Source organism: Felis catus, chromosome C2, assembly GCF_018350175.1.
Source record: "Felis catus isolate Fca126 chromosome C2, F.catus_Fca126_mat1.0, whole genome shotgun sequence".
NCBI lineage: Eukaryota > Metazoa > Chordata > Mammalia > Carnivora > Felidae > Felis > Felis catus.
The window spans coordinates 4,691,172-4,714,129 of NC_058376.1; the positions used below are offsets into that span (position 1 = coordinate 4,691,172).

A 22,958-nucleotide genomic window follows, 5' to 3' on the forward strand; every position below is an offset into this window, starting at 1 on the left:
TAGAACCATACACACATACGCAGATATCTACACACACAAATATTTAGATACATACAAATATACACACAATCATACACACACAATATCTACATATACACACATGTCTACACATACACACAACCATATATGCATACACAGATATCTACTAATACACACACAAATGGACATGCAACCATATACGTATACACACAAATAGATACACAACCATACACACGTATGCAATATCTACACATACACACAAATACGCACACAATTATATACAAATATCTACATATACAGATGTCTACAAATACAAATACACACAACCACACACACAGACGAGTACATACAGAACCATATACCGATATCTACACCTACACAAATATATACACACAAATACAACCATATACACATACATACAAATATACACACCCATCTACACATACACAGATATCTACACATATACATACACATAGATATATATACAACCATATACATATATACACAAATACACACAATCATACAAATGTCTATACATACACAGAAATATGTACACACACACACAAATACACACACAGCCATATACACAAATGTCTACACAAATAGACGCATGCACACAGGTCTACATACACACAGATATCTAGGCATACAAATATACACGCAGATGTCTACACAGACACACGAATACATACATACACAGATCCCCCTTTAAACAACACAGCCTTTCGGCTTCTCTTATGCCAGTGTCTGCTCAGTATTCACGCGGTGCCCCGAAACCCTGCCGCGCCCAGCCACGCGCCCGTCACTCACCTCTCCGTGTCAAAGTACGAGTCTATGTAAGAATGCGGGGCACCTGCCACGGCGAAGTTGCTGCTGCCAGTGTCCACGAGAATCTGCAGCTTTTATTTTGAAGGGAAAAAACAGAAACTATCAGGTTACTGGAAGAAGGCAACGCTCTCGAAGAATTCTTTCTAAAACTAAGCACCAAGAACAAGGTATTGCTTGGAAAAAAACTTGTATCAATGAGAAATTTGTGTTAAAAGTCGCTATGAAATTGAAATCTGAACAGCCCATTAAGAAGCTAACAGCAGGGAGGGGCACCTGGGGGGGCTCAGTCGGTTAAGCGTCCGACTTCGGCTCAGGTCATGATCTCACAGTTTGCGGGTTCAAGCCCCGTGTCGGGCTCTGTGCTGACGTCTCAGAGCCCGGAGCCTGCTTTGGATTCTGTCTCCCTCTCTTTCTGACCCTCCCCCACTCACACTCTGTGTGTGTGTCTCTCTCTCTCTCTCTCTCGAAAATAAACATTAAAAAATATTCTTTTAATACACAAACCTTAAAAAACAACTGCTAAAAAAAACATAAGCTATTGATGAGATAACCCAGGTGGGTAAGTATTTACCTAGAATTCTCTCAACACTTACACAGCTGCTCTGGAAAAAACCCTCAGTTTTGCCAAATCCAGTGTTTTCCACGCTTCTCTCACTTGACCCCCTCCCTCAGCAGAATCTTGCCCAGTCAGCCACCCTGTCCTGGAAATGCGGTCTTCGTTCTGGATTCCGGGACTCTACGCTCCCAGTTTTCCTCCGACTTCCTGCCTGCCCACTTCAGTCTCACTGCCGGGTGCCCCTCCTCTGCCCCGTGTGCAGGAGTCCCCCACAGGTTGGCCCTGCAACCGCCAGGCACCAGCCACACTCGCCCCGTGGCAACGACCTCATCAGTCTCACGGCTTTGCCCTCCACACGCCCGTGACTCCCCTACATCTCCCACGCGGGCACCCCCAGGCCTTCCCCGCTCAACACCTCCACTTGGATGCCCAACAGCCATCTGTTAGGGGTCGAAATGTGTCCCCCAGAAAGTCACACCGTGGTCCTAACCCCCCAGAACCTGTGACTGTGACCTGACTTGGAAATAGGGTCTTTGCGGATGCCATTAAGATGAGGTCATTAGGGTGGCCGTCATCCGACAGGACTGCGGTCCTTACAAGAGGAAAACACCATGTGAAGATACAGACACACAGGAAGAAGGCCAGGGGACAGGGGCAGAGACTGGACAGAGGCAGGTGCAGCCAAGGGGCACCAGAGACTAACGGCCACCACCGGCAGCCAGCAGACGCAAGGAAGGACTCGACCCAGAGTCCCAGAGGGAGGGCAGGCCGGCCGCCACCCTGACCTCAGACTTCTGGCCTCCAGACTGTGAGAGGAGGCATTTCTGTTTCGGACCACCCGGTCTGTGCTTCACGATGGCTGCCCCAGGAAACATACACACTGTCTCAAGTCTGACGTGTCCAGAAGCGAGCCCCCGGCACCCCCAGGCCTGCCGCGTCCATAGACTTTGTTTCCATTTTGTTAACGGTGGCTCCGTCGCGTCAGCTCAGGCCAGACAGCGTGGCGACACCTTCACCGCTTCTCTCCCCCATGCCCCACATCCACACCCCCTCCTCCGGGCTGTATTCCGTGCCTGCCCGTCTCTCATCACCTCTGCTGGGACCAATGTGGCCAGTGGCATGACCGTCTCCCGCCTTTCCCAACCAGCGTCCCCGTTTCCTGCCTTGGTCCGCTCCACCCAGTGGCCACCGTGAAGCTACAAAAGTGTAAGTCAGAGTGCACCACCCCCTGCCCTCCCTCGGCTCGAAAACCTCAGTCCTCGCACCGGCTGCCAAGTCCCCGGCGCCCCGACTTCACTCCACCCCCACCATGCTGTTCCGTGGACATTCCAGACTGGGGCCGTCCCTGCCCCCCGACCTGCTGCCTGTGCCGAAGTGGACTGCCCTCCCGGGCGGACCCGGAACGCGGCGTGCCCTCCTGGGGTGGGGGGGAACCGGGACACAGAGTGCCCTCCCGGGGGGACCCGGGACACAGCATGCCCTCCCGGGGGGACCCGGGACACAGAGTGCCCTCCCAGGGAACCCGCAGTGCACATCCCCCCATGTCCTCCAAGGCTTTACTCAACGGGCACCTCTCAATGTACCCTTCTGAATGGCACCTCCCTGCCTCTGCTGGGCACCCCCTTCCCTTCCTCCCTCTGCTCCCATGACGCTCATGCCCTCCTGCGGTAACAACAGCAATGGCAGGCAGCTAGCAGCACCTACTATGTGCCAAGGACTCAGCACCTACTATGTGCCAGGGACTCCTTACAGTGCTGCACAGACACTAACGTGCTGAACCCTCACAAGGGCCTTCTGAGGGCAGCGTCAACACCCTTATTCACAGATAGGGCAAGCAGGTGCAGAGGGGCTGACCAACCTGGCCACGCACGGGTGTGTGCGTGGCAGGGCCGGGTCTGAACCCACGCCGTCTTACTCCAAACACATTATTTTAACCCACCTACCCACTTCCTGGCTCTAGGAGCTACCCATTTCCCCTTCACCCCATTAGCGTGTGAGCTCTCAGGCAGGGTTATGTGCTATTTTGTTCGCTGCTCTGTCCCCGTGCCCGGAACGGGGCCAGGCACAGAGGAGACGCTCAAGTATGTGTTGAGTGAACAGCTAAAGGATTCTCAAAGGTTAAAAAAAATCAAAGACACCAACTTTTCCTTTGAAAGACAATACAGATTCGGGAAAAAATAAACAAGGTACAGTTGGGGCGCCTGAACGTGCTGTGGGCAGGCTCCGCGGAGGCCCCTGTTTTAGGCTGCCAGGCAGACAGCAATTCTGGCTCCCGCTTCCCGGATCGAAGTGCCCTGGCCTTCCCCTGCAGGAGGCTGTGGAAATGGCCGGGAGTAACGACCCGTCCTGGGAGCACCTGCCCTGGAGCTGTGGGCACAGCGAATGCACTGCCCACGTTTTCCCAAACAAGAGCCAATTCTGTGACCTCAGAGGGTGCCCTTCCCAGCACTGAAGATCCCATCCATGACACTTGGCGGAATGGCGGACAGATCTGGGGCCTGAGGCCTGACGTGACTCTAAAACGTACTGAGTAAAGAGATGATAAAAATCACTCGATACGCCTTAACTTTAGGAAGCGAATTCTGCCCTTCGTCTGCATCTACTAACACGGAGTCACTGGAAAAGGTGCAAAATCTCACTCCCCTACAGAGAGGAGATGTCAGACAGCCTGCAGTTTGAATAAAAATCATCTGGTTCCCCGTTCAAGCATGTGATGCCCAACAGCCCTGCGGCTGTCGCCAAGTCTGCGTGTACTTGGGCTGGACCGGAAAGGAGCCGCAAAGACCTCGCGTGCCTCCAGCAGTCAGGGCAGGTGCGCCCGGGGGAGGAGTTCGTGCGCAGGTCAGCCGGGAGGGCCGGATATTCCTACAGGGCAGAGCTCTCCGCTCCCACTCTCAGTGTCAGTGACTCAACACAACATGATCCTCAAAGCAGGCTTATCAGAATCTCTGTGCAGGTTTTTAAAAAGTCCCTTCACATTGGGGCACCTGGGTGGCTCAGTCAGTTAAGCGTCCGACTCCGGCTCAGGTCACGATCTCCAGGCTCATGTGCTGACAGCTCGGAGCCTGGAGCCTGCTTCCGATTCTGTCTCCCTCTCTCTCTGCCCCTCCCCCACTCGTGCTCGTGCTCTCGCTCTCTCTCTCTCAAAAATAAACGTAAAAAAAATTTAAAAAATAAAATAATAATAAATAAATAAACGTAAAAGCAATCCCCTCAAAATCAGTTCTTTTAAGACAGGAGCCCATCCCACATACGTCCGACTCAATACATTTTTCCTAATCCTATGGCTTCCCATGTCCCATTTCCATTTTGATCCTGTAGTTCACGTTTTCATGGAGGCCTCACACTCAGGATGGCTGATGAAATCGTCGGCCGCTGGTGACTGGGTCAACCTCCAGCCCGTCTGCCCTCCCGAGGCGAGCCTGAACTCCCAACTCTCCTCCCAGGTTGGTTCCCCATCCCGAGAGCAAGCTCATTAACGTCACTCAGGTGCGGGCGGACGGGGGCTCGCTCTGAATAGCAGTCCTATCCCTGGGGGAGCTCCTCGGGTTTCAGGAGCTCTGCCAGGAACTGGACCAAGATCAAACACAGATTTCTTCTAGTAAGTCGCAGTATCACATATGGCCAATGTGACAACAGCAAGGATGGCACCTTTACCCATCCTGGGAACGAACTGCCAAAATGCAACCTGTCAAGCACCAAGGCTTTTGTCCCAGCAGCAGACACTGGGTCCAAGCTGACACACGCTCAGCCGTGCAACACACGGGATCCCGCTTCCAGATTTAAATGGTTCCTAAGGACAAGAAGAGCTTCTCAAGTTGCTTGGAGGAAAGCAGCAGAGAAACAAAGGAGAAGGGTAAAACCCCAGGACTCCTTCATGAGGCCAATCGGGGAATTCGACACCTTTAAAATCAGGGAGTGAGGGGCGCCTGGGTGGCTCGGTCAGTGAAGCATCCGACTCTTGATTTCAGCTCAGATCATGATCTCGTGGTTCACGGGTTCGAGCCCCACGTCAGGCTGTGCGCTGAAAGCGTGGACCCTGCTTGGATTCTCTCTCGGCCTCTCTCTCTGCCCCTCCCGTGCTCCTGCTCTCACGCCCTCTCAAATAAATAAAAGAAGAAAGTGTGACAAGACATATCGATCACCCGAAAAATAAAACAAAACAACAAAAAACAATTTCACAACAGTGAGGAATACTTCATCTGTCATTAAATCACAGACGAGAAAACTCTAGAATCCTGAACATGAGCATCCTTCCTGCCCACACTCATGGTCGGTCAGGAAAAGCGTGCCATCTTTACGAGCGCTTCTGGGTCTCCAAGCACCCAGCCACCCAGCAGGAAAGGCCGGCTGCCTGGGGGCATCCCACCTCCACACCGAGTGCTTTTTCACAACAAGCGTGGTCAGAGGCACAATCGCCTAGGAGAATTTCTGGGTAGACATCCACCCCCCAACAGCCTCCGCATCTTACCAGAACTTTCACACACCCCTGCGCTTACGTCTACCGCAACAAACAAAGCCCCACTTTGCAAAGGCAGGGGGACACGAAAGCAGAGAAAGCTGCACCAGAATACAGACTCCGTTCTTTTCCACAGCCGACTCCTAACCGTCCAGGCATCTGGTACGACCCCCTCTTTCCCAGCGAGTTCAGCAGGGCTCAGCTTGCAAGAAAATTCAATTCGAGTCATGGCTCGGCAAAGCCGGCCACCTCAGTTGTTCCTGGAGCAAAGGATCGGAGGAGAGAAATCACCCCAATAAATGAGGCAGTCCAAAGTCAGGCAAGGGACGGATGTCCAGGGAAACCACCGTGGGTTTGTGTTTCAAGTAACGTCTCTGCACAGCAACAAGCTGACACTTTTTTCTGTGCGACGATGCTGGAGACAGACGTCGTGTGTGCTGACGTCCCGCCATAGCTCCCCTTTCGGGAGGAATCCAAGCCACAAAACAGATTTTCCTGTCTCCTTTTGTCATTCCCCACAATGACCACCTCAGGCATCCGCTAATCAGCTGACCTGTAGGGGTAAGAGCACACCTGGGAGAAGGAGCACCTGCCAAGAAGCTGCAGGGAGATCGAGATCAAACTCCTGATATGTGTGTGCAAAGTATTTAGGTTTTCTAGAAATGGCTGGGGGGGGGGGGGCTCACTTCATGTCCCAGGTGCTCTACAAAATAACCACATGTTTACCTCTTAAATATCCAAGGGTAACCAATGTTAGAACAAGATGATGGGGGCCCCTGGGTGGCTCAGTCGGTTAAGCATCTGACTTCGGCTCAGGTCATAGATATCACGGTTCATGGGTTCGAGCCGCGCGACGGGCTCTGGGCTGACAGCTCGGAGCCTGGAGCCTGCTTCGGATTCTGTGTCTCCCTCTCTCTCTGCCCCTCCCCTGCTCGCACTCTGTCTCTCTCAAAAATAAATAAACATTAAAACATTTTTAAAGGAATTAAGACAAAAGCAGAGGTTTTGGTGCCCACCCATGTGCCCTGGTATTTACTGCAGCTTCCGGTACATTCTCTAAATGCAGCAGCAAAGACCCTTCAAGCATCCAGGGTGGCATGAAGTGCCAGGAAGTGAACACAGCATCGGACGGCCTGAGACCTCCACCTGCCGGCTCCTCACCTGGACAGCTGGACAGCGCGCTCTGCCGCCTCCCAGAAGTCCGGGCAGCCCCAGACCCAGCTGTTCCCTGCAGTCACGGGCTCCTCCCTGCCTCACAGCCTTGCCCCCACCAGTGTCTCAGGGCAGGGAGACACGCGAGAAGGGTGACTCTGGCAAACCTTGCCTTATGTGCCCCAGAGACCAAATATGCTTAAACTCAGAGACCCTGAACGGAACGAAAGCCAAGTGTGGTCAGGAAAGCGAAGAGCCCTCCAAGATGACGACCCACGGGACCGTTCTACCACCAGCCGAAACCTACATCCAGCCTGTGCGTGTCTCCCACTGTCTGTCCCTCCTTAATCTTCTGCTGATGCATGGGGCAATCACCCTGCAGAAAGTCATTTGCTCGTCGCTGCAGGAGGGCAAAACATCGCGTTAAAGGAAAGAACTGGGTGACGCGTCCAGTTAGCGGTTAGCAGCTGGAGATCTCTCAGATATCACTGTCTCTTTTTCAGCAGGTTAATAGATAGGAAAATGAGCAGATCGTTTAAATAATGGCTCATTGAACACAACGATTCCTAATTACATTAGCCGCCCATCTGCTGAAGTCGGCCGGCAAGCAGAACCCGCAAGCAGCGGCATTTTCCGGCCCAGCTACGCGGGCTGTTTGCCCACAGTTATTACGCGTGATGATAGGCGCTGATCTTGTTAACCAGGTTCTTTCTCTGCTTCGGTTCTGGAGATGAATCTCATTTACTTAAACACATCTTGTTGCAGAAAGCAAAAATAATTGCCACGCACCATTTCTCCACAATCTAAAATTAAGGTTGTTTTATAAAGAACGGGGTGGGGGGGGGGAATCACTTTCACGGGGCCCCACTTAACACAAACAGATGTTACCGAACTCAGCTAAGAGGAGCTTGATTATACGATTTATTCAGGCTCTGCGCTCACGCACGCTTGGGCTTTCACTACTGCAACGAGGCTCCTACTAGAAAAACACACGTCAAGGGCCACATGGATTCCTCAGCTCCTTTTGGAGGAAAAAAACAAAACAAAACCAGCAGTGAAGGTTTTCCACAGGGTGCTCAGGGCTTGGCAGGTTAATTCTGGCCGTACAGGTGGAGGTTAGGAGCGCGGGATCTGGGGTGCGGGAGGGTTGATGCGGGGGTCCCTGTTTCCCTGTTTTAAGAACCGAAGTCAACCCAGATCAGACACGGCTGATCTCCTTCCGGACACAGGAGTTACGGCTCCCTCTGCAGTGAAAACCCATCCCCGGGGTGGTTTTACCGCAGGGAGGGAGTGGTCCCTGAGTTTTGAAACTTTCCAGACACAACCCCCCCCCCCATAGCAAGACTGGAGAGGCGAAGGGTGGGGGAGATTTCATCACACATCCAGAGCCCGGGCCCTTAATGGTGTCCATTCATAGGCTGCTGGCTTCAGGTTCATTTTCTGCCAACGGTCCCAGGATTTGCTCTGCACTTACTCTAAAGCAGAGCAGCATGACAATATAGTGGCTTCAGGGTCTGTGACGCCTGGATTTGGGCGCCGGCTTAGCCTCCTACTGGCTGGCTGTGGGGGCTCAGGTAAATGACACACCTTCTCCGGGCGTTGGCGTCCTCATCCACCCGTGAAGCGGAAGGCTAAAGGCTGCTGTTCTGAGGGGCACCTGAGATCGTTCATGTGTGATGCGCCCAGAATTGTGCCCTGCTCACCGGGATGTTTTAACTTCTCAAAGGGGTTGGAGCGACTCTGTCCGCCCTCGTCTGCGGGCTGACTTGCATCGCGGTGTATCAGCGCCGGAACTGGTACGGGGTCCCCAGCAGCCCTCCCCGGGGAGGGCACTGCGGCCACTCTCCTGCAGCAGGCGGTGCCCACATGAACGCGGCCATGTGCCAAAACACCGGGGTGGTGGCCCGGGCGCCAGGAGCACCCACACTCGGCTCAGACTCTAAACCCCAGGGCCAGCGAGGCCGCTTCACTCCACCAGTCCTTCTTCCACACTCGGTCCCCTGGGGGACTGGGACCCTCCACCTCCTTTCCTCTTCCCTCTGCCTCCATTTTCACAAGTCTCTGTGTCCCGTATGTTCCACACGCTGGACCTTTCCTCAAGCTGTTCTGCTTCCTCTGCCTCCTTGGGTCACCCCAGCGGCTTCGATGCACTAGCCCTGAGCACAGAGCTCAATAAAGGTTTGCTGAGTCAATGAATGAGTGGTGCCGTCTGTACTCAGAGCTGGAGCCAGTTAATTTCCGCCCTCCGGATGGGTTTTCCTAGGGTCTGATGCCCTCGGGGCTTCGGGGGTTCCACTGGGCTCCCGGTTTCTCTCCCACAGCGCCTCTAGTGGCCGTTCTTACCCTCTGGGGCCACCGCGGAGTGGAACTCACACTTGGGTGATGGGTGACGGGGGAGGGGGGCTGTGGCAGGACCCGCGGGGCCCGCGCCCCACCCTCAGCAGCCTGAACTGCCCTTCGCACCTCAACGCTAACCAGCAAAGGTGACGTTAGTGAACAAGATCCTGGTGAACAGCCTGCACAACTCTGAAGCTCCGAGTTCTTGCACACGCTTCTCCCAGCCAGCCCCCGGGAGCACAGGAGGGCAGGAGAGAGATGGGCTTTCCCGCTGATGGGAAGTCCACGTGCCCTGGCCCTGCCCCCACAAGGCAAAAGAACCGTCTAAGCACCTAGGGTCTCAAATACCCTTTTGTCCCCCCGTGGAAGACGCAATGGCGGTAGAGCGTGCGGGCGCTGCCCGGATTCCCCACTGCCCGGCTGCGAGAGGTCACCTGGCCTCTTCCCCCAAGACCACGCCCTTCCTGGGGACAGCCACAGATAATGACGAGTGACACTGGATAACAAAGGCCTGGCCATGTCCGCCCAACTCGGGAGGGCTCTGCAGGGCCCTCCTAGCACCCGAGCGTCCCGGGGGGGGACAGTCGAGGCCACCTTTGGGCTTCATCGGCCCCCTCTGCCCACTCCTGCTTCCTCGGCCCCTCGTGGACCCTAAGAGCACTACCATGAACACCCGGCAGCTACACTCTGCTCAGAGCCTGCTCCCCAGAGCCCAGCCCACACCGGCCCTCTCGGCTGGACACGTGCTCCAGGAGCACTTCTCCAAGGGCTTCCCTCTGAACAGAACCTCAGTAGGTGCCTAAGCCTGGTTCGTAAGTGGGGAGTCTCCAAAGCAGAGGCCTGGGCCTGTCTCCCAAAGCAGAGAGAGCCAGATGCCTCCCCAAGCGTCAAAGGCCAGGGACTGAGGCCCCCCCCCAGTGAAGCGGTGAGATCTGGTCTCCACTTGGCCACTAGCGGGCTGCACAGTCACTTTTAAGTTCTGTGTAGTTAAGTAATCTCTACACCCGACGTGGGGCTCCAATTCACGAGCCTGAGATCAAGAGTCGGAAGCAATTCTAGCTGAACCAGCCGGGCGCCCCGGGAACAGTCCTCTTTGGCCCGGAGTTTGCTCATCTTTAAAACAGGAGGGAATAGTTTCAGCCTTCGAAATCCGCGCACCTAAGTCTAGCTGTTGCCCACAGAATTCAGACAAGGAAGGACATTTGCAGCCTGGGTCTCCCCCAGTGTGCCGGGGCACCCCACAAGGCTGGGCTTCCTCCGGGCAGAGTTGGCCTAAGGCTCAGCCCCCAGCAGCCCGGAAAGGGCATCAGCGTCCCGGGTCCAAGGACAGTTTTCATTGTGAGTAGCAACGGCCTCAGAGCACACATGGAAAGAGGCAACAGAACCCTCTAAACCCACCTCCAAGCCCTGAGGAAGCTGTGTCTGTGGGTTTCCGGCTCTTGCTCTCAACCTCACCTATGAACGTGGTGTTCTAGGCCTCCGCCTGTGCTTCAGGCTGCAGACACTCGACACAACATCCCCACGCCAAGCCCTGGGAGTGGTCAGGCACGCAGGGCTGCCCTGTCCGGTGACCAGCAGGGCCAGGGCCAGGATCAGGAGCCCATGTGTCACTGGGCTCACCGTAGCCGGTGTCACGCCCGAAGAAGGGTGGGCTGTTGGCTACATCTTCAGGAATCAAAACAGTCCGGGGGTCTGGTTCTCTGCCCCTTGGACACAGAAGTCAAGCACAGACTCCTGGGGTCACTGCCATAAGCAGCCTCACATCGACCAAGCTTCTGGAAGAAAGTTGGAAGCCACAACGCTCGCTTGTTTGCAAAGGGATATTCCGTGACAGGTGGCCTGGATGATTCCATTTGCTTGCCCGGCCCCTCCCTCTGTGTAGGTAAACTGGGGAGGGGGCTGGGGAGGTGGAGGCCTCTCTTCTATGGAGATGTCACAGCCCTGGACACCTCCCAGGCTGGAGTCTCCCTTGGCCTCTGGGCTTATGTAAGCTACCTGTTGTCAGGATGCAATTACACTGACAGAGGAAGGCAGATATTTAAGCAGTCATGTGTCAGAGTTACAAGGCTAGACCTCGTTTACTGAGGCCAATGATAATAATGATTCTCTTTGCCATGGAGATGAAAATTCACGCTAAATGGTGCTTTTTAAATTTTTTTTTTCAACGTTTTTTATTTATTTTTGGGACAGAGAGAGACAGAGCATGAATGGGGGAGGGGCAGAGAGAGAGGGAGACACAGAATCGGAAACAGGCTCCAGGCTCCGAGCCATCAGCCCAGAGCCTGACGCGGGGCTCGAACTCACGGACCACGAGATCGTGACCTGGCTGAAGTCGGACGCTTAACCGACTGCGCCACCCAGGCGCCCCTAAATGGTGCTTTTTAAAGAAAGCACTATTAAAAAGTTCAAAAGCAGTGGCTGGCTCAGTGACTTTGGCTCAGGTTATGACCTCACGGTTCGTGGGTTCAAGCCGCGCATCAGGCTCCGTACTGACAGCTCAGAGCTGGAGCCTGCTTCAGATTCTGTGTCTCCCTCTCTCTCTGCTCCCTTCCCCACTCACTCTCTATCTGTCTCTCTCAAAAATACACATTAAAAAAAATTTTTTTTAAAGAAAATCATTAAACAAAATAAAATAAATAAAAAGCTCAGAAGCAGGTATGTCCCATATTCGGGTGACTGTGGAGGGAGGGAAACTTTTATTTCCAGAAGGCAAGGTAGCCTCTTCCTTCCCAAAGAGACAACTAACCGCTCAGTCCCCAAAATCCATTATAGGTTTCCAGGGATCTTAGGAGACATTGTTTTAGCTTAAAATCAGCCCTTTCTGCACATTTTCCGAAGGAGTTTAAGCAGACTCTCATCAAAGGTATGACGTCTTAACTCTCAAGATATTTCCGGAGTTTCACTAAATGCTCCCTTGTGCTCAAGAGTTGGTAACCGCAATTGAAAAGCCATTTCAGATCTAAACTTTCCGAAAAGAGACACGGGATTAACTTCGCCCAGGTTCCCACGTCCAAGTACTGCCAGTTTTTAGTCAACGTTAGGAAGAAAGACAAAGCGTTTACACTTTTACTGCAGCAACGGGCAAGACCGTCAAGTTACTGTTATTATAAAACGGCTGCTTTTGGCCATTATTCTAGACAGCAAGAGTCATGTTCTTAATCGCGGTGAAATACACATAACGTTTGCCACCTTAACCGTACTGGAGTCTGCAGGTCAGCGCTGTTAAGTCCATTCACACTGTTGTAACAGCCGCCCCCCGCCATCCACCTCCAGAACTTACTCATCTTCCCCAAATTGAAACTCTGTTGACTGGAAACACTAACGCCTCATTCCCTCCTCCAGCCCCCACCACCCTACCTCCGACGCTGGGACTCTGACCCTCTAGTGGGATCCCACAGTTTTTCTCTGTGTCTGTCAGATTTCGCTCAGCATCATGTCCCCAAGGTTCATCCACATTGTAACCGGTGTCAGAATGTCCAGAATGTCCTTCCTTTTTAGGGCCGAATAATAATCCACCGTATGGATATGTCACATTGTGGTTATCACTCGTCTGCCAACAGACACCCACACTGCTTGCACCTGTTGGCTATGGCGACTAAGGCTGCTGAGAACACGGGTGTGCAAATATCTCTTCGAAATTCTGTTTCAAGTCTTTGGGGAAGATTATTTTTTCCGATAAATATTTAGTGAGCAGCTACCATGTGCCCAAAGAAGATTGGGTGTGCATTCCAGATTTCACCACCTAACGTTGAGACAACAAACAAAACAAAACAACAACAACAACAACAAAAACCAAACAGCTTTCTCTGGACGCCTGGGTGGCTCAGTTGGTTAAGCATCCGACTTCAGCTCAGGTTATGTCCTCGCGGTTCATGAGTCTGAGCCCCGCCTCAGGCTCTGTGCTGACAGCTCGGAGCCTGGAGCATGCTTCTGATTCTGTGTCTCCCTCTCTCTCTCTGCCCCTCCCCCACTCACACTCTGTCTCCCTCACCCTCAAAAATAAATAAACATAAAAAAATTGTCTTTTAAAAACAGCTTTCTCGGGGCGCCTGGGTGGCGCAGTCGGTTAAGCGTCCGACTTCAGCCAGGTCACGATCTCGCGGTCCGTGAGTTCGAGCCCCGCGTCGGGCTCTGGGCTGATGGCTCAGAGCCTGGAGCCTGTTTCCGATTCTGTGTCTCCCTCTCTCTCTGACCCTCCCCCATTCATGCTCTGTCTCTCTCTGTCCCAAAAATAAATAAATGTTGAAAAAAAAAATTAAAAAAAAAAAAACAGCTTTCTCTTTTATGATGGCCTTCAGTCTCTGCTGAATCAACTGTAGGACGGGAAATGAATGAAGCACACACAATCAGAGATTAATGACTTGAGGTTTATCCACTGAATTAAAAGTTTAATGTCTAAGTCCTTTCCCTGCTACACAGGGAAAGAAAAATAACTTAAGAAAAATAACTTCAGAAAAATAACTCCCTCTGTTTTATGATGCTGTTTGTCAAAGGTACTGTAGTCAATGTTAAGTGTGTGAAACACAAAAGAATGAGACTAGGGACGTGAAATGCCCACTACACAACCTGTTACTGTACTGTAAATAAACAGTGCTGAACTCGAGTTAAAACTCACCGGCCATGGGAATGCAAGCTGGTGCAGCCACTCTGGGAAACAGTACGGAGGTTCCTCACAAAACTAAAAATAGAACTACCCTACGACCCAGCAATTGCACTACTAGGCATTTATCCACGGGATGCAGGTGTGCTGTTTCGAAGGGACACATGCACCCCAATGTTTATGTGTTTATAGCAGCAGTATCAACAATAGCCAAAGTCTGGAAAGAGCCCAAATGTCCATCGATGGGTGAATGGATAAAGAAGATGTGGTGTGTGTGTGTGTGTGTGTGTATATGTGTATATATATATATATATACACATATGTATATGCATATGTATATGCATATGTATATATACACACACATACACAATGGAGTATTACTCAGCAATCAAAAAGAATGAAATCTTGCCATTTGCAACTACATGGATGGAACTGGAGGGTATTATGCTAAGAGAAATTAGTCAGAGAAAGACAAAAATCATATGACTTCACTCATATAGGACTTTAAGAGACAAAACAGATGAACATAAGGGAAGGGAAACAAAAACAATATGAAAACAGGGAGGGGGACAAAACAGAAGAGACTCCTAAATATGGAGAACAAAGGGAGGGTTACTGGAGGGGTTGTGGGAGGGGGGATAAGCTAAATGGGGGAGGGGCACTAAGGAATCTCCTCCTGAAATCATTGTTGCACTAGATGCTAACTTGGATGTAAATTTTTAAAAAATAAAAAAAAAACAAAATTGAAACTAAAAGCAATAAATATAAAGATCCAAAAAAACAAAAAAACAAAAAACCAAAAACAAAAAACCCTCACCGGCCAAACGGACTTGCCAGGTTAGCCTCACACGGTTTTATGAAAATACACGTTCAATACGATCATGGAAGTGCTTTGGAAGCAGACAGTGTGACTTAAACCCTAAGCGTCGCAAAGGCACGAAAGCCATCTAGTAACACTGATGCTTCTACGTGATGAGGGGCAGGGTACTCAGGTACTCAGGTACTCAGCCTACCGTGGAACGGGACCGAGCCTTTGCAACGACACCTTCTCAAAACCGAAAGCGTTAAGTCCGTTTTGCATCGTGTCTTTGCACTGCTGTCTGATGGGCCCAAACCGGGAAGGTGTCACCCAGAAAGGCCATTGTTTTGGGTTTGCTGGCCTTTGCTAATTTCAGGCCAGCCATTTAAGAAACAGGCTACTTCTGTGTGATTTGTAAAAGGCTTTGATGGTCTTTTCTTGTGAAACCCACGAGGGGAAAAAAGTGTTTTAATAGGCATATGGCGATCAAAGAGATCATTCTCCGCTAAAAAGATTTTTTAAAGCCCTTCCAAGTAAATTCCTCTCAGGAAAGACATTAAATCTCCATTGATCTCCACATTTTTACGGTGTCCAGATATTTTGAAAGAATGCTAACCCAAAAGAGAAGTGACAGATGCCTCCCTCTTTTGTCTCCACGCCAGCAAAATACAGATATTTCCCTAATTAGGGTACAGAACAGCCGCACACAAATCTTCCAGAACATTCTAGAGGCAGGAAAAACTAAGACTTGGCTAAAAAAGAATGCAACATACTAACCTTGGCAAGATCTCCGACATACGTGTGAGAGAACCCTTCTGCAGGACATCTAAATGCCCTTGATGCAGCAAAGGTAGAGACAGATCCCACCCACCCCTCCCAACTCCCACCACCACCCACTCAGGATGGCACACCACCGATGCCCCCGACTCTCTTCCGCATCGTCAGCACATCCCCCCAGGATCGCTCCCACCTGCTTACAAACAGGCTGTTCCATTTCCCATCTGGACAAACACAACAACCCACAACTGTCTTCACCTGAGAGCTTCCTACAACCGCGGCCCCTGCGCACCTGTAGGGAAACCCCTTGCAAGAGGTGACTGTGCTTGGGGCGCCTGGGGGGCTCAGTGGGGTAAGCGTAGGACTCTTGGTTTTGGCTCAGGTCACGATCTCAGGGTTCGTGGGTTCAAGCCCCATGTGGGGCTCTGTGCTGACGGCACGGAGCCTGCAGGGGATTCTCTCTCTCTGCCCCTCCCCTCCTGTCTCTCTCAAAAATAAATAAATAAACTTAAAACATTTCAAAGAATGAGGTGACTGTACTTATTCACGGCTTCAAAGCCCTCTGCTTCCTTCTCTCTTGAACCGCTGGGGACAGCTCTTACCCACATCACATGCCAAGACCAACCGCTAGACCTCCCGCCCCTTGGCCATCAGGGCATTTGGACCTTTCCTGAGTCCCCACCTTCCCCCCCACGTGCATATTCAGCTGCCCCTGAAGGGATCTCAATTTAGCATTTCCAAGACTAATCTCCTAATTTTACCTTCCTGACCACGTAGCTGCCAGCCACCTTTCCTCTTACTGACACACCGGCGTGCTCCACATGGGGCCTCCTGGGGGCACCTCCAACACGCAAGCACACATCCTCCTCAGGGCCTTTGCCCTGGCTGTTCCCTCCGCCTGGAACACCCTTCCCCACATACCTCACTCCCTCTGTCTTCAGGCCTCTGCTCCAGGGCTGCCTCATTGAAGACCCCTCCCCTGACCACCCCGCAGCACCCAAGAACACCCCCCCACGCCCAGCATGCCTTTGTCTGCGTTTCAATCCACCTTCCAAGTAGCAGTGTATTTACTGGATCGGTCTCTTCTCCCTAAATGTAACACCAGATGTGCTGTGGCTGTGGCTCACTGCTGTACCCTCCGTGCCTGGGGGGGGGGGGGGTGTCACATGACCACTGACATGTGTCAATGCACATCAAATATCTGCTGAGTGTGTTTTGTCACAAGTGAGTTAGAGTAACTGCCTTACCAGTTAACCAGACTCGGACACCAGGCTGCATTTTATTGAGTAACATAAAAACAGAAGAACTAAATCTAAGGGGTCATTGTTTTGTCCACTGGAATCACCCCAGGAACCACTAGATATAATCTCCAGCCCAGAGAACAGAACCTGGAATCCATACCATTCTTTGAATGTTTATTTATTTTTAGGAGACAGCGCATGAGTGGAGGGGGGGGGGGCAGAGAGAGAGGGAGACACAGGATCCGAAACGGGCTCCGGGCTCCGAGCCATCAGCCCAGAGCCTGACGCGGGGCTCAAACTCATGGACCGTGAGATCACGACCTGAGCCGAAGTCGGACGCTTAACCAACTGGGCCCCCCCCCCCAGGTGCCCCTAAAGTGTTCCTTCTCTTTAATACAGGAAGGATGCAGAGGACACTCATCATCACGGGCCCTGAGTGACGTACCGAATGGCTGCATCACTCTACGGCACACCGGAACCTAATGTAACACTGTGTTAACTATACTTCAGTATAGAGCGCCTGACTCTCGACTACGATACACGTCCACCGCACATCCGTGCCACGATACACACAACACTGGATGACAGTCCCCTGCCCACTTACCACAAACGCCTGTGCAAACAATTCACAGTCAAAGCCGTCTTACGTGATTTCACTATTCCTTACGATATTAAAAACTGCATGAAAGCCAACATCAGCCCAAGACCGGATTTGTGCCTGAACCCTAACCCAAGCATGCTGTCCTGTCCGGAGCGTGGAACTGTTAGCATCCACCGCAACTTTTAAAACAATCACCTTTTAGGGGCGCCTGGGTGGCTCAGCCGGTTAAGTGTCGGACTCTTGGTTTCAGCTCAGGGCGTGAGGTCACTGTTTCGTGGGTTCGAGTCCCGCGTCGGGCTCCGGGCTGACAGTGTGGGGCCTGCTTGGGACTCTCTCCCTCTCTCTCTGCCCTTTTTCCCTGCTCATGCTCTCTCTCTCAAAAATGAAGAAATAAACTTAAAAAAAAGAAAAACGATCAACTTTTGGTGTTAGTCACTAACAACAGGCCTAAAGGATCCTGCGAGAATATGGATTACTGCTTGCGATTGCACAAACTGACACGCTTTTTCTCCTCCGCTGTCAGAAGAGCTAGGCCTCAGAGAGGAGTGTGAACACACACTTGGGAAAAGCACTCCACCTCCCGATCTCCTGCTCTGACTTGCACGAGAGCCCGCGGCCGTGGCCCACAGCTCCCACCCGGCGCCCAGGCACACCTCGCAGCTCCCGCACAAAGCGGACGTTCGCATCGGCCCTTCTGTCTTAAATCTCCTCTCCCCGGAGGCTGCCGCTGCCAGGTTTGAGATCAATGAACTGCGAGACAGGCGAGACGGTTAAGAGTCCAAGCTGAAAGCCTCATACGCTTAAGTGCCAGGCCTCGTACAAAACATTCCAGTCCTGGTTTCGACTGCTCAGAAAGGCAGGTGGCTGGCTGGCCCCGGCCCCCCGATCGCTGGCCATAAAAGAAGCCGTAATTTTCTGATGCACCTGAATGTCACAATTTCTCCCAAGTGGATGTGTCTTGATTTGCGAAAAATAAATAAGCTTAACTCTATTAAATGTGCTTCTCCTGGGCGCCAGGGGCGGCTCACTCACTAGCATCTGACTTTGGCTCGGGTCGTAATCTCACAGTTTGTGAGTTCGAGCCCGCATGGGTGAGCCCTTGCCCCACGAGCAGTGAGCTCGTGCCCTGGGTGAGACCAAATCTCTCCTTCCCTCTCTCTCTGCCCATCGGGGGATTCTTCCTCTCTCTCTCTCTCTCTCTCTCTCTCTCTCTCTCTCTCTCTGACCCTCGCTCACCTGCACCCTCTCTCTCAAAAAATATGTTTCTCTTGAATCTGCCATTAGTGCGGTAAGAACAGTCGTTTGACCTGCAGCGTGCTCTCTTAGCATTCGCTGATTGAAGAATAAAAGACTTAATAGGAGCTGGGGTTTTTTATTTGTTATTTTGAGGGAGAAAGAGAGAACACCAGCAGGGGAGGAGCAGAGAAAAGGAGAGGAAGAATCCCAAGCTGGCTCCACACCATCAGCACAGAGCCCCACGCGGGGCTCGAACTCTCGAACCACAAGCTCATGACCTGAGCCAAGAATGAGAGTCGATGTTTAACCGATGGAGCCACCCAGGTGCCCCAGACCTGTTTTTTATGGTCCAGAAAATAAAGCCTGATGGGATATCACAGCAAAAGAACATTTCTATCAGGGAAGGCCCGCCCCCCGTCCTCCTTCCTTGCCCGGTGACCAAGGGCAGTGTGGGAAAAGTGGGGAGACCTCCGGACGGCCACGTGCGCTAGGACCCCATCGTGCACTGGGACCCCATCCTGCGCTGGAACGGAGGCAGGGTGTGTCAGTTGGCTCAGACTAGTGTCTTAACAGAAATTCATCTCCTCATAGCTCTGGAGGCTGGAAGTCCAAGGTCAAGGAGTCAGCGGGGCCGGTTTCCTCTGCGGCCTCTCTCCTGGGTGCGTGGGTGGCCATCCTCCTGCTGCCTCTCCAGGTGGCTGGTCCTCTGTGCCCGTGCACCCTGCCATCGGCGCCCTCACCTCTCAGAAGGTCACGGGGCAAAGAGAACTAGGGCCTGACAGCCTCTTGTACGCAGGCACCTTTCAAAGGCCCTACCTCCAAATACAGTCACGTTCGGAGGTACTGGGTTTAGGGGGGGCACGCAGGGGAGACACACAATGCAGCCCTAACAGAGGCCGGGCCCGCACAGCGCTGGGACACGGCCCGAAGATCACACGGTGTCAGTCCAAGTCCCCATGCGCAAGCATGCACAGACATCCAAACCCAGAGTAAGACAGGAAGGACAGATGGGATGACCCTTGTCTTCTCCGCTTCCCGGAGCTTCTGCAGCTCAGGACACTTGCCAGAGACCAACTGAGGCACGCGGTGCCTGAATTTAAAGTTCCAAAGATTTGCTTTTTGTTTTTCCTTTTTTTTTTTTTTTTTAAGTAGGCTCCACGACCAAAGTGGGGTTTGAACTCACAACCCTGAGATCGAGGGTTGCACACTCTACCGACTGAGCCAGCCAGGCGCCCCTCGAGTTCCAAAGATTTGGACAGACTCATGCAGTAAGCAAAGTGCTTCACGTGTCCCCCTCACCAGCTGCAGGAAGCTGAGCACACATAACAGGAGAGGGGATTCTACTCAGGGTTCACAAGAGGAGGCTGTCTGCAGGGGTGTGGGGGTAGGGAGAGACTGTCCACAGGGGTGTGGAGGGGGGAGGGGCCGTCCACAGGGTATGGAGATGGGAGGGGCTGTCTGCAGGGATGTGGGGGGTTGTCCACAGGGGGAGGGGAGGCTGTCAGCAGAGGTGACGGGGGAGGGCTATCTGCTGGGGTGTAGGGGGTAGGGAGGGGCTGTCCACAGGAGTGGGGAGGTGGGAGGGGCTGTCTGCAGGGGTATGGAGTGGGGAGGGGCTGTCCACAGGGGTGTGGAGGTGGGAAGGGCTGTCTGCAGGGATGTGGGGGGGTGTTCGCAGGGGGAGGGGGGCTGTCTGCAGGGGTGGTGGGGAGAGGCTGTCTGCTGGGGTGTGGACGGGGAGGAGGGGCTGTCGGCAGGGGTGTGGGAAGGGGTAGGATCACAGAGCCAGGTGTCCAGCGGCCTGCGGCCCAGGGAGGAGGGGCAGGGTGGGCCGGGTCCTGGAAGAGGTCAGGGCTCGGCAGCTGCCGTGCTGGAGGGAAGTCCAGCCACCCTGAACCCGGAGGGGAGAGGGGGTGGGATTTCCGCACCAGCTTCTCTCACCCCTCATCCCAAGCCAAGGGAAAAGGGAGACTGAGCAGTGCAGTTCATAGAAGCTGGCCCCCAGACCGCGTCCCAGAAAACCAGCTCCTCCTTGGGGCCCCCCGGGTGGTGCCATGTGCACTCGGTCACCCAGATCAGATGCCACCCGCACAGGCGTCCCTAGCACCTTGCTCCTAGCCGGCCTCCTCCCCCCCTCCTCCCCTTTCCAGCAGCATCCACCAGAAGGAGGCAGGGAGGCGGGCAGAAGCGAGAACCAGAGGGAGGACGGAGGGGAGCCAGCAGGCTGGGAAGGGAGGCCCACACGCCTCCCCACCTACGCAGGTGGGAAAAGTCAAGCAAATCCAAGCCGCACCCTGACTTCTGCGGTCGCCCGTAAAAAAGCGGACAGCGCCACAACTCAGGCGGGCGTAAGTGACACCCGCCGATGGGGAAGGGGAGACACCACACGCAGGCTCTGCCAGGCCATCGCTGCTGGGAGGTGATATTTATGGTTTAGATAAAGCTTCCGACCGCCCGGTGCTATCCTGGGGCTGCTCCGGGAGAGGCGCTTATTAAACAAGGCAGCCCGCACATCTTCCAGAAGGCCAGGCGTCCAAACAGACTGGCGGATGAACCAATGAATGTCTCTTTCCTAGGCGTCTGTCTATGCTATTCCAAGACACCCACGAACTCAGCTCATCGATGAGCAGTTTCTCTTGAATCGAACCAGCCCCATCCCCCCTTACAGGGCACCCGAATTCTCACGGACTAGTGACTCTGAAAATTGGTGGAGAAACTAGTCCGTCAAGGAAAACATTCTTGGGGCGCCTGGGTGGCTCAGTCGGTTAAGCGTCCGACTTCAGCTCAGCTCATGATCTCACAGCTCGTGAGTTCGAGCCCTGCGTCAGGCCCTGTGCTGACAGCTTGGAGCCCGGCGCCTGCTTCAGATTCTGTGTCTCCCTCTCTCTCTGCACACCCCCCCCCCGCCCCCGCTTGCACTCGGTCCCTCTCTGTCTCTCTCAAAAATAAACATTAAAAACAGTTTTTTAAAAAAGAAAAAGTTTTGAGTACTCAGCCCCATGCATGTATATATCTAGGACTTACATGCTAAGAGCGAGTTTAGAGGTGGTTCAGGGCACAAGATAGGGGCCCAGACCAGCTGTTTTCAGATCCTGGCTCTGCTCGCCCACCAGCTATGCCTCAGGTTCCTCATCTGTGAAATGGGGATGATGAATCTTAAACTTTCACCTTCCCTAATGTCAATCAGTAGTTCTAGCAAACTAACCAGAAGGTGCTACTTTTCTCTAGGTGGTTGGGTTTTTTTTTTTTTTTTCTTAAGTAATTAAAATTCTTTGGAAGATTGGTCTCCAAGGGTTCAAAAGTGTTTATGTACATAGCAAACATACCTTTCTGGTGGCAGAAGTTAAATAATGATGGAAACATTTAAAGATATCATCTTTGGGGGTGTGCCTGAGTGGCTCAGTCAGTTAAGCGTCTGACTCTTGATTGTGGCTCAGGTCATGATCCCAGGGTCTTGATCCCAGCGGGCTCCACACACAGCACGGAGTCTGCTTGGGTTTCTCTCTTTCTCTCCCCTTCTCCCCCGTTCATGTTCCCACTCTCTCTAAACAATTAAATTCAATCTCTCCTTAGGAGTTTCTTATGAAAAAGCCGTTTCTAATGCGGTGTGAAAATACCACCTTAAAGGGACCTGTTTTAATTGCTTATTATTTTTTTTCAGTATCTGCTAAGTAGCAAACCACTGCCAGTCACCCTGTAATCACAATAAAAGCCAGCCAGTCTGCAACGGTGGCTTTCTGGGAAGTGAAAGCATGTAACTTATCTTTAGAGGTCTTGATCTTTCCAACATACCAGACGGATAATGTGCTGGAGCCTGGAGAATGTTCTGCGGGCTGTCAGCAGAGAACAGGTGACGGAACAAAGGCAGCGCTCACGGAGCCCCACAGTCACCCAGCTCTGGGGGCCTCTGTCCCGCACCATCGAGGGGGGTGGGGGGAGGGGAGACAGGCGCCTACACACGCCTACCTGCTTTCCTAGATGCATGCTACCCTCCATCTGGCTTTCCTGACTTGAAGGTGTTTTGTTGTCATTGTTGTTTTTTAGCTTATTTATTTATGTTGAGAGAGAGAGAGAGTGAGCACAAGCAGGGGAGAGGCAGAGACAGAGGGAGAGGGAGAATCCCAAGCAGCCTTGCACTGCCAGCACGGAGCCTGATGTGGGGCTCGAACTCCCGAACCGGGGAGATCACGACCTGGGCCGAAATCAAGGGTCTTAACGGACTGAGCCACCCAGGAGCCCCTCCTCACTTGAAGTTTTGAACGACAGTCCTCACTCACAGCTGCATCGCGTCCCACAGTGTAGACCAACACTTCCCTCTGGGAGTCGCCTTTCCACAAACATCCAGGTTGTCTCCAATGGTTTGCGGCTGCAGGTGACATCACCATAGCCTTGG

General features: G+C 52.7%; 1 protein-coding gene across 4 annotated transcripts in view; it reads right to left on the minus strand.

The window, feature by feature from the left end:
• The window catches only part of BACE2 (beta-secretase 2), a 113,431-nt gene that overhangs the window by 74,587 nt on the left and 15,886 nt on the right, over positions 1-22,958 (minus strand). For all 4 annotated transcript variants that reach the window (XM_045036592.1, XM_023238716.2, XM_045036593.1 and 1 more), the window contains exon 2: positions 790-878. In XM_045036592.1, coding sequence (XP_044892527.1) covers positions 790-878 — 89 coding nt within the window. The remainder of the gene's footprint in view (positions 1-789; positions 879-22,958) is intronic.